Below are 17,486 nucleotides of genomic sequence, written 5' to 3'. Positions count from 1 at the left end.
TGATTGAATCTATGGCTAGAGTATGTATGAGATTTAAAAAGTTGTTTCAAATTACATTCAAAGTAATCTTATAAGTAAGAGAATTACATTGGATAGTAAACATAAATAAACTATCAAACCAAACTATGTGGTCAAGAGTATTGTATTACTTCTCACGTTTCTCCTTAGTCTATGGGTTTTTCACCTACTTTGGGTTTTACCATAGCAAGGTTTGTGAGTTCTACTACCAATGCATGCTTTCGTTAATTTGAGACTCACATTCGCCCGTTGTGTCAATGACTTCATAAGCTAATCTACTTCATCCATTGAAGACCTGATGCGATGTTTTGTTTGAGTATTTAAACACTCAAGCATGAGTATTGTAGTCCTATTAGATTAATAATGTAATCAAGTATTGTAGTCCTATTAAATTAATAATGTAATCATGTAAATCCTATCGTATATTAGGATATCTTTGTGGGATTTTATAATATCCCTTAGATTAGATATTAAGGACTGTTATTAGCATTCCAAAAATCTCATTCTACACTCCTCGTAAATGTATTTTTCTTATTAATTATAGAAAGTTTGGAGTGCAAAGTAAGATTTTTGGAGTGCCAATAACAATTTTTTGATATTATCCTATAAGAATTGTAATCCTATTGGGGTAAGGAATTTACCTTCCCTATATAAATAAAAGCACAATGGGGTGAGATAACTTACACCTCATAATCACACATCTCTTTCTTGACGATGCACCCTTTCTCTCTCTGTTCTTTATATTGTTTAGTTAAATCGGCCTAAAATAGTACATTAATTATTATGAATTTTTATTTATTTTGAACTACTAAAACCAATGTTCACGAGGGTTCAGAGGGTTAAAAATCCAAACGACGATGCACTATCGTTGGAATGTAGAGAATGCAATCACAAATGTTTGCATATTTTTTTTACATTTTTCACACTTGTCAATTAAATATTGTAAATATTTTATTGTGTTCTGGTATTTTGTAAGAAGAATCAAATTACCTTAAAAAAAATTCATAATAAGCGGCCAAAGTTGACCACCCTTGATCGCTGATCGTTGTTGAGTGGCATTTTTTGAATAAATGATTTTATCTATATTAATAAGGTGGGAGACTGAACTAAGCCTCATAATGAGCTAGTAATAATGTGGTTCAAATTTGTCTTTGGTGAGAATCGAACCTAAGACCTCTTAGTCTCACTTACAAGTGAAGAAGAATATCACTAGACCGTAGTACTAAGTGACAAAAAGAATGAAGAAAGTTGAGGTTCCACCGTAAAGTCAATTGACAATATAGGAAGTAATTCTATGACTATTGTAGTAAAGTTTTTCTAGCAATTGAAAGTTACTAAAATAAACTTTTTCTTAACGAGTGGAAATTACCCTTGGGACTTGATTAGTTAACATGTTAATTCGAAAGCTGTTATTCTTATACCGTTTCGTATCGGGTTAACGAACCCAAACCATGTGGCTTAAAATTACATTTAACCCAAAATAAAACATCATCAAAATGATGACGTGGATGAGAATGGAAGGAGTCTAGTAACAATGATGAGTTGGCAGCGCACTACTGGTGCAATGACGGAGTGAAGAAACGTAACTGGACAGTCATGAGTCATTATTTTGCCGGGTCTAAACGCAGACTTTCAATAAAAGACTGCAAAGAAATTACTCAGATCATCGGGGGGAGAGAGAGAACCATGGCAGCTCGAAAGCGAGCTTCAACAGAGTCGTCGGCACAACCCAAACCAAACGAGACCGCCGCACGGACCAAACCCCAGGAACCCACATTAGCAGAGCCGCCGATTGCACCACCAAAGTCAGGCCTAATTCTGAAGCTCGTGCTCTTCTTCTCAGTCCCATACTTTTACCTCCTCTTCTACCACTACAAGATCGAACAAGAGCTTCGCAAATCGATTCTCATCAATGCGGGTCTCAGCCTTGCCGGGTTCTTCGTCACCGTTAAGATGATCCCCGTCGCTTCCAGATACGTTCTCCGGCGCAACCTCTTTGGCTACGATATTAACAAGAAGGGTACCCCTCAGGGTACTGTCGAAGTGTGAGTATTTTTTCCATTTTTTTTGCTATATTATTCATTTGTTGAAATTATGAAGTGGGTAATCGAAATTATGAGGTGGGTATGTACTAGAATTAGTTTTTAGTTGAATTCATGAACTGGGTATACGTTTGTTACCTTAAGCATTTCGCCAGGGCAGTGAATCCGGCATGTTGCATTCTAAATATCCATCTCAAATGTTTTGTGTTTTCGAATCTTTGGAGCTCATTGCTTAGACTGTTGGTTATGAAGGCTTTAATTAAATATGAAAGTCCAAATACATTGTCATGTATATTGATCTGATGCCTCATACTCTGGACGTATTTTAATTTTGATAATTATGGTTCCATTTGTATTTTCCAGGCCTGAGTCACTGGGTATTGTTGTTGGAATTGTCTTCTTGGTCTTGGGAATCTTGTTTCAGTATTTTAACTTCACTGCAGATTCAAATGTAAGGTGCTATCTTTCATTGAACTCAGGAACATACATTTCATTTCAGCTTATTACTTCTGCCATTGCCTGTAGCTCGAAGATGAAACTTATAGATCTTGGTGACATGAGACGTTTTATTTTTGTTTGTTCTGTATCTTTGTCTACTTGTTTAATGTAGTTATTTGCATAATTAAGGTTGTGAGTGAAGGAACTATTGCTTCTTAGGAACCCAATGGGCAGGGAGAGAAATATGAGTGCATACTAAGACCATCGTCATTCTATATGCTTGCCGGAATAGGCCTCCTTTGGTAAATGGTGGTGTTATGGTGCAATCGAAGTAGGCTTAGTATTGTAGAGATAGTCATTAGTTTGGTGATGTAAAAGTGTTCTAGAGGGAATGTCACTGGTGGCTCAACTAGAGGCCTAGGAAGAATTTATAAATATGGCAGTTCTGGTAGATAGCATCTCAGAATAATTAACGTTAAGAGTTTTTCTTAGTTATCTGATTTTTTTTTTTTTTAATTAGAAAGAAGAGTAAAAGAGAAAGAAAAAGGATATTAATGTGACAAATTTGGAAAGTTAGCTTTGATTAAACCCTAAATACATGGGGTTTTAAATTTGGTCCTTGGCCATTGCCTTATGGCCTTAGGAAGAGCTGGAGCAAAATGACTCAGAACAGCTGACAACCCCATCTGAACACCATACAAGTGCTGAAACTTCCTCTAGCCTCTGGGTTGTTGCCGCAACCACATAGTAAGGCAATGGGTTGGAGTGGAAAATCTTTGAAATCCAGAAGCTTGTGAGGCTTAAGCCTCTAACTCTTTCAGACAAAGGCACAACAAAGCATACAATTCACCAAAAAGCAATACACCTTTAGGAGGCAGCTTTTGAAACACTGGGAGAGAGAGGTCTTTATTTTGTGACATCAGCTTTGAAGGCTTCTTGTATTTTACTTTGTGTTTGCAAATTGTGACTGTATGTTTTGGTGATGGACGACTAAATTGTTAAATATGTGAATCATGCAGTGGCTTGTCGAATACAATGCAGCATTAGCATCCATATGCTTTATGGTATTGCTTGGATTTGTAGATGATGTTCTTGATGTACCTTGGAGGGTGTGAGTATCCGGTCACTATTCTAGATTTTATACCACTTAATGCATTTTATACAGCTCTCCAGATTAATGCTATATTTTATTCCTGTGTGCTTTCTTGTAATTGTGAAGAACAGGAAATTAGTTCTGCCATCCATTGCAGCTCTACCACTGCTGATGGCCTATGCTGGACATACAACTATTGTCATACCTAAGCCTCTTGTTCTGTATACTGGGCTTGAGGTTTTGGACCTAGGTATTCTCGCAATATAGTTACTAACTCCAATACAGTTACTATTGTTATACACACCACCCCCGCCGCCCCCCCCCTCCCCCCTCCCCCCTCCCTTGGTTACACACCCCCACTAGGATGCTAGATTTGGTTCTTTAATTTTCCCTCATGTAAATGTAGTGAGATGCCATCAGTTTTGCAAAATGTAAATGATATAATTTGTTCAAAGTGTTTATATTGCTGGGGGAAATGGAAAAGACATCCTTTATTTATGTGGTATATCTCTAAATATTGAGCATGTAAAAGTGTGCCCTAGAAGGTAACCATGTACTTAGCAATTGTGAATTCCAAGGAATCACACCAATTATTAGCATTTGCACTTATGGATGACAAGGAACAGAGTTCATGTCATTGGTCCAAGTGATACTCATCACATGCCCTTAGTACATTTTGTAATTTTAATTTCTCTGCTTATATAGCCAACTTGTCTTGAAAATGATTTACTATATAAAAGACTTGGCGTTTTTCTATTTATCTAATCTGACTCTATATAATTCTTTTTTAAAATGTAATGGAAGTGATGTAGTTTATTTTATCTTAACAATCATAATTATCATTCACTGGCATGAATATTGACTATAAATTAGCATCAAACCGAGTCACTAGGATGCAACTGGCAAACAGAGGCATAGGGAAACTTTCATATTTCTGTTTTGTGTTTGAAATTTGTATATCACAATACAAATTTGAGAAAACAATAGACAAAATTATCATAGAACAAGGTAGCAATTGAAATTATCCATTTATATGCAGTCATATCCAAAAAATTTACCACACTCGTATATTAACAAATGGATTCTTATCCTTTCATAAATATGTTCCTCGTTGATGTGAAGGATGGATTTATAAACTATACATGGGACTTTTGGCGGTTTTCTGCACAAACTCCATAAATATTCATGCTGGCTTGAATGGTCTTGAAGTTGGGCAGACGGTTGTTATTGCAGCTGCTGTAAGTATACAGACTTATGAAACAGTTGCAGTTCAACTCTATTTTTAAAATGACACATGTGACTGATCGCAGGTTTTAATACATAATATCATGCAAATCGGGGCATCTGCAGATTCGGAGTATAAGATGGCACATGCATTCTCTATATATCTTATCCAACCCTTATTAGCCACCTCTTTGGGATTGCTCTCTTACAACTGGTGACACTGCTTGTTGAATTTATTTACTGAGTTGCCTATGCTTATGGCTTTCTTTTTGCATCAGACATTAACATTTTCCTTTATCTTTAATATAGGTATCCTTCTTCAGCTTTTGTTGGAGATACTTACACATATTTTGCAGGGATGACGATGGCTGTAGCTGGGATTTTAGGCCATTTTAGGTTTGTTCTCCATTATCTTTAAATTTCACAATTGAATTATTAATACAAATGATATGTGGACCTTAATTTGCATAATTTTATTGTGGCTTGCCTTACCATGGGAAGTCCTTAATTTTCTAACTGGAACTCACAATCATACATCACTAAAAGAACTAGGGTAAATTCCTTTTTTTTTTTTACTTCAAATCTGTGTCATAGCTGGAAGGTCAAAATTCAGCTCTCTTGTTTCAATTAATAATTCTCTAATTTATATTTTTATTTTTATGCAAATATGGTTGTTTCTGCTTTTGCTTAACCTTTAAAATCTCATATCAGACAGGTCATTTTTCCTCTGATGTTTACTTGTAACAGTAAGCTGTTTTTTGACTGAGAAATACAGTAAGATGTTTTTTGACGAAAAAAACAGTAAGATGTTTAAGAACTAAACCTTAAGCTGTACTACTTAGATGCATTTATCAGAAAAAAATGTGGATCTTACCATGACCACCTTTTAGCTAAACAGAAAAAGTATTAAGTACTAGCATTGAATGAGGGGTCAAATTATAATTCTCATGAGCTGACCTCACAGAGTGTAGTACAAATTAACAATATACACCTTATGCAACGAGGCTGTTTCTTTCCTCATACGTACTTTTTGTCCACTACTATCTAGCATACTCATACAGTCGCTGATGGTAAACTCTTCTTTCTAATTTTGTTTCAGCGAAACACTCCTGATTTTCTTTGCACCTCAAGTATTGAACTTTCTCTTGTCAGTGCCCCAGGTTTGGCCCATCTCTCTCTCTCTCTCTCACACACACACACACACACACACACACACACAGTCACACGTGTCATCTGAAATTCATGACATGTAAAGCATCTTATACTGTTTCGTTTTTTCAGCTTGCTGGAATTGTTCCATGTCCTCGGCATCGTCTGCCTAGGTAAGTTTGTATAAATTTTAACAGACGGTTTAGAAATCGCTGGAAGCATCTTATGGGAATGATTGTTAAATATCTCACGTGTCTTTTTACTTCAGGTTTGATCCTGAAACTGGACTGCTGACTGGGACAAAGGATGGGACGGTTGTAAACCTTTTTCTAAGACGATTTGGCAGGATGACAGAGAAGTCACTTTGCGTCTCTCTTCTAGTTTTCCAGGTGATTATTCATGTTACTTTTGCCTATAATTGCATTTTTAGGCAAATAAAGGAAAGATCCAGCTCAACTACTTTTAATCCTTCCAGTGCATATGAGTGTTTCCCATTTTTGGGAACAAAGTGATTCTGTTGGCATGAATCATGATTATGTCGTGTCAGTGCGTCCCCTTACAAGTTGATCCAGCTGAACTACCCGTATAAGTTTACAACATACCCAACTAAACATTGTAATATACCGTGAATATGTTTCTCAGATTTATTTGGAGAATCAGGTACTAAGAAGCCCACACAGTGGCTTAAGTCTTGGTAGATTGCTTTAAACAAAATGCATTCATCTCTTCAAAATGGGGTTTTGGTCGCTTTTGGCTCCAGGTGGAACCTTATGGACAGTTAGCCTGGTGTCAGAAGATAATGCATATTCTTTGTAGTATTGTTGTGCTATTCAACATTTGCAACCCACGATCTCTGTTCTGTAGCTCGGATGCATTCCAGAAACCTGTTAAGATATTCTTTGTGTTTGACGATCCAAACCGTGACTGTTTGGAGGTTCTTTGGGTTAGAGTTCAGTTTTAATCTGTTCTCTGGGCTTCAGTTTCCCAGAGTTTGGAGGAATTTCATTCGAGCGAAAGGTGGCTACTTTCTAGTTGGTCTTAGGTCCTTTACGAGCTCCGTTGAGTTGGTTGTTTTCTCCATGCTTTTGTCGTGTTTTGTTGGCTGGGGTGGTCTTGATCACCATTTTTGTTTCTTCTCTTTGGGTTCACATGCATACTTGCTTTTTAACAGCGTTATTTGTAAGTTTCTCATTTGTTGAATGCCGTCATGCAACAGGCTATGGCATGCTGCTTCTGTTTCCTGCTGAGGTATTTTCTTGCTGGCTGGTACAAATGAGGTGGAAAAGATGAACGTAACTTCGGGTTAATCTTATTAACACGCGCATTTGATTACCGGGGGTGGAAGCATGTTGTACCGTATCATGTCCTGCAGGCGGGTTGATGGCAGGGATGCTAGAGAGAACATCTTTTGATTAAAATACAAATGACTAGTTTGAAGTTTTGACATCCTCAAGATGGTTGATTCCAACTTATATTTGTTTATAGTATCTTAAACAAAGACGAGAAGTGTTAAATTTAGACATACAAAATTTGTATTTTTGGCACTTGAAGTTCAGGATGAGAAAATCAAACTTTCCTCGAAGTTTATTCGTAAAACGATTATCGGTGATGCGGGTCGCATGCACTGTTGTCTGCAGCTTGTAGTGATTGTTTGAACGAAAGGAAAGCTTTACATCCATGCCCAAAACTAGCCTAGTGCCGATAAAACACAGGAAACCATAGGACACGCCAATGTTTTATGAGTTCAGCTAAAACAGAAGGAATTAATCTGTAAGCTTGTAATAGGGAGACATCAAGGAAACAATAGGCATACCGAACAATCAAGCCTTCAACGTTACATAACAATCGCGTAATCGAAGGCAATGTATAAGATCAGGGAGGATTTTGACTCGAACAAAACCCTCTTTCAAATGGGTTCCTGCACAATTAAAAATAAAGTTGAACACCAATATCTGCCAGTTAGCCAGGGTTCTGTCTGAAGACAGTACAAGAAGCATTGTACAGAAGTTTTAGCTTGGACGAAACTCTCACTATAATCCATGTATCCCCAAGTAACCCGCCAACCCTTTATCTTTCAAAAGTCTATCTAGAACTGAGCAGGTCCTAATCCACATCCATTGCCTGATCTTTGTAATTTGTACTGGAATCCACATCCATTGCCTGATCCTTCTAACTTGTACTGTAATCCACATCCATTGCCTGATCTTTCTCATTGCTACTGCTGGACCACAGTTTCATAGTTCGGTCAAGTGATACAGTAGCAATTTGATGCCCGTCTGCTATCAACAACATTAGTTCGGAAATTAATCCAGAAACTAGCTTTCCAGCACAACAATTAGATAACTAGTCAACACAAAACGTACCCAAGTGGGTTAAAAAGGTACTCTTATTTAAGAAATTATTAAAAAGCAGAAGCAGGTCAATAAGAGCTTTTAGAAACTAGTTAATTCCAAACAAAACCCAAGAAGGTAAGAAAATCAAGAAGGAAAAAAAGAAAAGAACTGTAGGTGCAGTTACAGGGTCTACGAGACAGAATTCAAATGGCTAAGTGGCACAAAGATATTCATATGTCATAACGAACTACAGTGTTTAAGTATTTCCAAAAACAGTGTCACAGAGAGAGAAATAAAAATAGAGAACGGGAAGAAAAAAGAGGTAAGGGGTTAAGTGGAGGAGCATTTGCAGGTTAATGAGTTGTCTTGAGCTGCAACAGGCAAAAGTTTGTTTGCTTTCATAACCTAGGATCACAAGGCAACGCACATGTTCATATCCTAAACCCGTTAAATAAAAAATGTAATTTCAGACTCTGTAGATCAAACAGTGCCACTAGCTCAAGATACGATTGTTCTCAGGGCCCCTTAGAAACCCTTGAAAGCATTACACTTTAGAGAAAAACACTTCAAGCTCAATACTTGTGGTAAAAATACCCGGGCTGACTTTGTAGCGGGTGAAGGGCACCAAAAGAATTTCACAACTAAGAATCAATTAAAGTATGAATAGTGGATAGATGAGGGTTATTTCTCCAAATGAGCTTTTGAAGTGTTTTTGTGTAAATCTTGTAGATGTCTGTGTGTGTGAGTCTTCTAATTTATTATTGTTCGAAATTTTTCTAATCTATATGACCATTGCCTCATTAGTTACAACATCATGCAATTAAAAACATTCTTTGAGAACAAATCATTCTGAACAATTATTTTAAATAAATATGATTACTTGTGAAGCTCTGACTAGAAATCCCACGTATAACCCCAGAAAAACAATGCAAAATATGATGCAATACCTCCTAAGGTAACAGCTTTAATGAGCAGCTGGTAGGGTTGCACTAACAATTGTTGAGGTTTTGGAGTTTTGAGTACTGACTTAAAAATATCCGGGTGAGACTTTACTGTTTGAAATTCTAAACTAAGTGCAAACTGACCACAGCAAACCTTCAAGGACTCAACATAATTAACTACAACTTATCACTTTATTTTGACAGGGGTCTCTACAGTTAGTCCATAAAAATGAGCGAACTTGGTGATCTCAAAACACGATGACAAGGTTGGATTGCAGTTGTACACAGATGAACGTCTGAACTAACTATATAAGGGAGGAATAAGTATGATCTAGTCCTTGGGCCTAGGAAGCCTTTGGGATACCCTTGACTAAGTCAAAAAAAAGAAAAGTATGATCTAGTATAGTGCAAAGTTGGGGAGGGGTGAAAAATGTAAGAGTGCCTCTATGAAACATATGCATACAGTACATATTGAAAGGTGTACATGATAACACATATCAAAAGGTGAGATATGTTCACAGCTCTGCCTGCCCCACTTCGTTCCACCCATCAATTTCTTATTACACAAAAATCCACTCATTCTAATTACGGATTAGTAGACTTATGCCATGATACAGTCATACACCCAAAAAATCCATCCATACTTTTTATGAATAAAGTCCATGCATACCTTAGGTTGGTGAAACAAGAAATAATAATGAAAAAAATTTGCATAACTTGGACGAGGAAACTTAACTCCTGAAATATCCAAAGATGCAAACTTTTTCTTCATGTCCAGAGAGCATTTTGACAGGCTTAAAATCCCGGGCCGACCATATCTGGCAAAGATGAAATATTTCATAGTCAAGACATGAAACCAACAAAATAGTGATAACAATTAATAACTACAACTCGTATCAATTCAGAAATCCAGGTTCTCAAAAGAAGTATACCTTTGCTGTCAAATCATATGAAGCAGTTACAAGGAAATATCCCTCTTGAGGCTCAAACTTGACCTGTGATATGAGATTGGAATGTGCTGGAATGGTGTATATGGATTTCTTTTTCGTAAATCCTGTATCCTGCAAGTATTGTCTTCGCCCCCAGTGGCTAAATAATAGCCATTTGCTGAGAAACTGAGTGCAAGAACCTGAAAGATAGCCAAATACATGAATGAATCATGAACAATAAAAAACTATAACCAATAGCCCTTAGATAACACTAGAGAAAAATTAGTGTCTCACTATCTTGACATGGCCTTCCAAGGCAAGAATACTTCTACCATTACGGAGGTCCCAAACATGAGTAAGTGCATCCAGTCCAGAGGATCCCACCAATGATCCATCAGGATGGAAGTCTATCCCATAGACACTCCTACTGTGACCCTCTTGAAGAAGCAACTCTCCACCAGTTTCTACATCCCATAACCTCCATGTCTGGTCAAAGCTAGTTGTACCCAAGTACTTTCCTGATGGATGGAAGGCAATTCATGCCAGATGGTCCAAATGGCCCTTATATGTCACCAGCTGAGTTCCTTCGGTGTTCCACAACCTTGCTGTCCGGTCAGCAGAGGCAGTTGCTAAGAGGTTATGGACAGGAGAAAACTGAACATCAATCAGTCGCTCCGTGTGTCCCTTTAAAGTGGCAACCTTCTTTGTATCAGGCATGCTTCACAACTTGGCAACTCCACTTATAGCACTGACAAAAGCAAAACAACAAGAAAAATCAATTCAACCTCTTGTACATGCAATAGTAGTCTCGCAAAATCTATCACCCTAATAAAACAAACAAATCATGGCCACCCTCCTATGAGAACCGAGTTAGCATTGGCATTTTGATATAAAAAGGATGACACTTTCTTCACATGTACTTACAAGTTTATCTCTCAACCCAAGATGGCTATAGTCATCGAAAATCAAATAGCAGGAAATAAACCACGAACTGTTTAACTTAGCAATCAATTAAATTTGCAATTTAGACACCATAAAAGAGAGGCAAGGAGATACATACACCAAGTGGCAAGCAGTTGGCTATCGTGTGAGAAAGAACAACCTGAAAGTGGCCTATCATCCCCAATCTCACTGCAATCAAGTTCCAAGCTTTTTGCCTGCTCCAAAACCAAGTCCAACTCTGCATCCATATCCTCATCTGGGTCATCCTTCTTCCTTCGAGCCCGTTCGAGCCGCGACGCTGCCCTCCTAATGGAGTACTTGGCAATGTCAATCCTAGCATTCAACAAAGCTTTGGACCCTTCAGTGTAAAAAGGGTACTGAACAATTTGATCATCACCATCCTCCAATGCAGCAGAAGAAGCCGCAGCCTCCTCCTCCTCATGAACTTTCAACAACCTCTCCAACTCCCCTTGGGAATCAAGCCTCGCCATGATCATCCTCAACCTGTCTCGCCTTTCCATCTCTCTCTCCCCAAAGAGAGTAATGGGTTCGCCGAGCCGCCGAAGCCGAGCCCTCACGGCCATGCGTTGGTGGGAACAGCAAGAGCAGAAGCATGGCGCTTCATTAGTAGCTCCTGCAATGCTTTCTCCTGCCGCTCTCTCACCACCCTGCTCTCTACCGATGTGTCGTACTCCCCACCCGAGACGACGCCGGTGGGTCGTGGAGGCTGCTCCGAGTCGGAATCATCCGAGTAGCTTGTGCTCGTCCTCGCTTCCCCATTTTGTGGTGGCGGTCTGAGTACAGGAGCGCGGAGTGGAGCAAGTGGGGGTGCTGCAACAGATGCGTCCATGACAGTTGATAGAGATTTCTCCTCCTCCGTAGTAATCTGAATACATCACAAGGAATTACTTTCTCTTTCTCGTTTTTTCTCAGTGAGACGTATAAACGAACATTTGGTGTGCAATATGACAAGGAGAACTCCCATTGTCTGCTTTTTTCTTCTATAAAAATAAAAATAAAAATCTCTTCTCTGTATATAAAGCCATGGTCTACATTAATTTAGTCATTTGACACTTAATACTCCTATATTCACTCGTAGTACGTGAAAGATCTTCGATTCTCATCAAAAGTAAATTTGAAGCATATTATTGTTAATCTCATTTATTTCCTTATCTCTTTTTAAAGTAGATAATATCGTCTGTTAGAAAAAATTATTCTTGATTATATCTGCTTTACTAATATAATTTTGGCTAGGGAGTTTTGATAATATCGAGTGTTATTCCTACTTTGGCATTTTGCAACAGCAGCACGAACTGAGGGCAAAATAGTAAAACGAATACGGAAAAGAAGCTAGGGGAAAGAAAAAGCCTTCTCTGTCTCCATCAGTCAATTTTCCCAAACAAAAGTCTCCCTTTGTTTTTGTGCATGTGTTAATTTTCCTTTTTTTTTTTCTTTTTTTTTTTTTTTTTTTTTTTTTTTTTTTTTTTTTCCTCTGCAGAATCTTGAGATGATCAAGGGCGCAGACACCACCAAAGGGGCTCATCCGCCTACATCAATCAACCAAACAATTTTGACCGTACCAACTTTATTTTCCCAGCATGTGCTACCCTCGTCCAACAATATTATGACATATATAAACACACGTAGCATGATATTATTAGATTGGAAATCCATAGTGGACCACACGGCATGACAATATTGGTCTCACGAGGATAGTGAACCCGATCCACATAAGTCATTATTCCGCTCTCTGAACAGTGAACACTAACCAACAAAAGAAATCAAGAAAATATAAGCCAAAAACAGATTGCCTCTGCACTTTGATATTCTGATTTCATTTTACACTTGCAGTGACAATCAACAAACATATATCGCCTTAGATATACAGGCACTCTCCCAACCAGTTTTCAGGGGCTGGGCTGGCCTGCCACAATATCTCAGGCGACCTTTTTATTCCATGTATACATTGCACAAATGCTACACATACAAACTGAATTAATAAAATTGGTACGACCTCACCGATTTCACTTCACATTTATACTACCCCACTGTTATATACTCTGCCCTAAACAGCCAAAGACGACGAAAAACATAAACTACGATACACATCACTTACCCGAGACACACGCAAAACTGGTTTCCCCACCCATTCGAGTCTCGAGATTTGGTTTACACTTCTGAGTTTTACCGCCTCACGCCAGGTTCTCGTAACCAACATGAACTCTGGTGTTCCTTCTCCCACCGTTGCCCCACCCTTTGTTCCTCCACCCTCCGCGTTTATGGTGGTAGTCACCTTGATATCCAGAGGTCTTATGCTTTGAGTTGTACCAACTACCACCATCTTTCTTCCTGTCATTTCCATCTGAATTTCCCCATGAAGCTCCACCAGCTCTTCCGTTCCAACTGTCGTCCCATCCTCCTCCAGCTGCTTTGCTCTGAGTCTGGGCAGAATCAGGTCCCCACGGATTTTCTTTATTATCCGCATTCCATCCACAATCCCAGTTTGCAGGATTTTCTTTCTTTTTTAAGTCTTCCTCGGCATCACCCCATCCACAATCCCAGTTTGCAGGATTTTCTTTATTTTTGAAGTCCTCCTCAGCATTGTCCCATCCACAGCCCCAGTTTGCAAGATTCTCTTTAGTTTTGAAGTCCTCTTCAGCATCGCCCCATCCGGTGCACGCAAATGACTGATCTAAAAGGAGAGGATTAACAAGAGTGACACCCTTATCTTGGTTCTCATCATCGTTGGGTTCAGGTTCCCTTTCCAAGTCCAAAATCAGTTCAGGATCAATGCTTGAATTCCAATCTATGTCATCAATATAAATGTCAGGATCTGGCAATGATATGTTACAAGGCACGCCGTTAATTGCTGCCCAAAAGCGGTATTTCTCATTGTTGAATGTCTCCAAATTAGCAGAATCATTCCATTGAATGATGCTTTCATAGAGATACATATACTTGTTTGTTTCTACGACCTTCCGCCATGGAACTGAGCCAACAATCAAACAGAATTGCTTTTCCCAGTAAGGCACACCTAATTGCCAACTATCTGCGAAGCAAACAGAAGAGAACTGTCAATTCAATCATCATGAACATACAAATATACTACATTTGGATAACAGTTAAAAAATCTAGACAAACAAGAACTTCCTGAAAGGGGAAAAAGATGCAATAAATCATCACAGATGGAACAATGATGCAACTTAGAAAAAGACACAATGCTGGATCACCGAGATGGAAATATGATACAACCTTGAAAAGTGGTGCTACAAGTAGATTTAGAAAGAAAAAAAAAACCCAACACCAATAATGACAGGTTTCTGGTTGTTCCCGATTTTGATAGCAGTTTCACAATTTGTCGTTTTTCAATTTACAATATATCCATCTCACGTTAACTTTAACAGCTAAACTAACCGAATCAGCAGAACCAATTCCCAAACCCTAGTGTCGTTATTCTCATTAAAGCCGGGAATACCTCAAATTTAAAACTTTACTCTCAGGTGTTAACGGCTACACTAACCAAATTAGTGAGAACCACATGCCACACCCTAGTGTCGTTATTCTCATTAAAGCCGGGAATACCTCCAATTTAAAACTTTTACTCTCAAGTTGACCTTAACGGCTACACTAACCAAGTCAGCGAGAACCGCCTTCCACACCCTAGTGTCATTATTCTCATTAAAACCGCGAATACCCTCCAATTTAAACCTTTCATGCTCACATTACCCTTGACTGAATCAGCAAGAACCACTTTCCAAACCCTAGTGTCATTATTCTCGTTAAAGCCAGGAATACCTCCAATTTAAAACTTTCATGCTAACCTTAACGGCTAAGCTAACCGCATCAGCACAAACCACTTCCCAAACCCTAGTGTCGTTACTCTCATTAAGGCCGGGAGTACCTCCAATTTAAAACTTTTGCAATTCAAATATAGAGGCTGCACTATCCCATGCACACATGCTAACTAAAACCAGTAACAAAACACAAACCTCACCAAAAACCCTAGCCCTTGGAATAAAATCTACTTAGAAAATTAACAACTAAACCATGACTCGAACACCTCTACATTTTCAGCATAAAACTTCTGCCATAAAAAGCCACAGCTTGCATCATTGTCAGAACAACATCTTACTCTAAACAATACTAACCTCATAACAAAAACACGCAGTACAAAAAAACGTTAAGAGCCTCAGCAGGAAGTGTCTTTGTTCTGAAACTGTTAACAAACTTACACATGCTTTAACTGAGTGAAAAAAGGTTAGCCTAACGTTTGAGAAGGGGGATTACCTAAATCACAATTGCTCCTCATGTTTAGATTGGAAAATAAAATTTTCACAGTACAAGTAATCCAGCAGAAATTTTTCTTTGGTAAACTTTTCTCCGTTCCGTAGATTTTAGAAGACATCCTGATTATGATTTGATTAAGACTTGTGAGTAATTTAAGGAGAAAACATATGGACACTGGTTTGGATAGTATAAATCTGGGGAGAAACAGAGGAAAGACATTAGTTTCTCTTTGGTCACACTTTATTTTCAATTTACAGAGAAACATTAGCTTTCCTTGTTGTTTAATATTTAAAACCTCATTTTTTAAACCCAAACTTGGTTACAAACCTCACTTACAGATTATATCTCAATTACTTTCCTACTCAATTAAGATTTCCCCCATCAAAACCAGCAAATCATTACCTCATTCATCAATGGCTCAACAAAAAAGCACAAATATTATAAATAACAGACAGAGCCAATGATATGGAAATCAAAAGAGAACCCAATTTCCTAAACCAAAAACCCACCTCAAAGATACAATCTTTCACAAGAATTACAGCCTACAGCTCATGCAACAGCTCAAAATTCCAAGAAAATTTAAAAAAAAAAATAGAAATTAGAAAACATGCCTTGGTGGTGCTGTGGCCTTCTGTTCTGCGGTTTAGTCCATGGATTGTGTGGAGGATGAGTGTCACCTTGTTTCCTTCTCCAACTCATTACTCAAAAACCACAGCAACCCAAGAATCCCAGAAATGAATACCACCACAGATTCTGTGAGTCCAATCAGAAAAACAAAACAATTAAAAAAAATGATAAAACGAAGCAAAAATTACAAATTCTGAGGCTTTTCGATATGGAGGTCTGTGAATTTTTGGCCAGGCAGATCCGATGATAAGCAGAACAATCAAGAAAAAGGGTACATATATATATAAACACCCATACAATATATCTGTGTGTGTGTATATATATATTTAGTTATTTGCCAATTACCAAAAGAAAGAAACTCCGGAGGTTTAAGAAGTGTCGTTTCGACGCTTTTAGTTTTCTAAAAAAAGACCCTGGTTTTTGTGATTTGGTGTTTTTGATATTCTGCGGCCCTCGGTTTTGTATGAAATTACGAAATTGGATGTTTATATAGGGTGGGAGTTTTCCCTTTAGATGACGAAAGGAAAAGAGGTTCGGTGACTCGGTGGCGGTCGAAGAGGGTTTCGAAACCCCACGCGTACGTCCTGGTTTTCGATACTCAAACACGTTACCAGCTTTTTTGGATTCTTCTCTCTTCTTCCGTTACGAATATTATGTTCAGATTTTTATTTTTATTTTTTTCTTAAATGGAAGGGATAAATCCTTCCCTTAGTAAAGAAAAATGCATACATCGATTTGTCTGCTCAATTTGTACAGAGTTGTCAATTTACTTATTGAATTTTAATTTTAATCCATTACTCACTTAATTTTTATAATTAGTCAATTTCTCTCTTGAATTTTAATTTTAACCGATTACCCCATGAATTTTTATAAATAACCAATTTTCTAACTGACGATAAATTTCAAAAAATTTCATCAATTTTGATCACGCAAACAACTCATAACAGCTATGTGGACAAAACGAATGGAAAATTGGACGGATGAAAATTGGATGAAAAATTTAAAACCTAATGCCAGGAGAAATTGGCTATTTATAAGATTTTATGGGGTAATTGACTAAAGCCAAATTTCATGAGGGAAATTAGCTAATTATAAAAGTTTAGAGGAGTTCAAAGGAAAATTGACAACTCTATATAAGTGCAGGGGGTAAGCTGACAAATATCTCTAAAGAAAAATGTCATTTGAATTTTAGTATGAGTGCTATTAATCCCATCCCAATGTCTTATTTCCCCACCCACTTTGAAATGATAATTTTATTGACAAATTTATCCTAATATAAAATGACCTTAAAAACTTAAAGACCAACCAATCATGTTTTGTCACATAATTATTGGATATCTTGACAAAAAACCTAAAAATATCATAAATAAGAAAAAGGAAATAAATATCATAAACCCCACGTCCACAAGCTTTCCTTGAAGCAAAGCCTCGAGACTCACAATAAAGTGAACGTTGAGGAAGAT

At 37.8% G+C, this 17,486-nt stretch overlaps 2 protein-coding genes and 1 pseudogene across 2 annotated transcripts; 1 reads left to right on the top strand and 2 right to left on the bottom strand.

Annotated features, from left to right (window-relative positions):
- Positions 1 to 1,648: 1,648 nt before the first annotated feature.
- Positions 1,649 to 7,546, top strand: LOC137712934 (uncharacterized). The gene is made up of 11 exons (XM_068452141.1): positions 1,649 to 2,063; positions 2,424 to 2,511; positions 3,518 to 3,609; positions 3,723 to 3,841; positions 4,714 to 4,829; positions 4,902 to 5,029; positions 5,125 to 5,211; positions 5,915 to 5,975; positions 6,097 to 6,137; positions 6,233 to 6,353; positions 7,181 to 7,546. Exons 1-11 carry the CDS (start codon positions 1,705 to 1,707, stop codon positions 7,238 to 7,240), a joined length of 1,272 nt encoding a protein of 423 aa, XP_068308242.1. The 5' UTR covers positions 1,649 to 1,704; the 3' UTR covers positions 7,241 to 7,546.
- A 521-nt stretch (positions 7,547 to 8,067) lies between these two features.
- Positions 8,068 to 12,094, bottom strand: LOC137712167 (U4/U6 small nuclear ribonucleoprotein PRP4-like protein; annotated as a pseudogene).
- An 807-nt stretch (positions 12,095 to 12,901) lies between these two features.
- On the bottom strand, positions 12,902 to 14,880 carry LOC137712166 (uncharacterized). The gene is made up of 2 exons (XM_068451293.1): positions 14,836 to 14,880; positions 12,902 to 14,180 (listed from the first exon to the last, which is right to left on the bottom strand). The coding sequence occupies exons 1-2, from the start codon at positions 14,878 to 14,880 to the stop codon at positions 13,302 to 13,304; spliced, it is 924 nt and encodes a 307-aa protein (XP_068307394.1). The 3' UTR covers positions 12,902 to 13,301.
- Between the last annotated feature and the right edge of the window lie 2,606 nt (positions 14,881 to 17,486).

Source organism: Pyrus communis, chromosome 13 (assembly GCF_963583255.1).
Source record: "Pyrus communis chromosome 13, drPyrComm1.1, whole genome shotgun sequence".
In the NCBI taxonomy this organism is placed as follows: domain Eukaryota; kingdom Viridiplantae; phylum Streptophyta; class Magnoliopsida; order Rosales; family Rosaceae; genus Pyrus; species Pyrus communis.
Note: the sequence above shows the minus strand (reverse complement) of the source record. Positions and strands in the feature narration are given on the sequence as shown.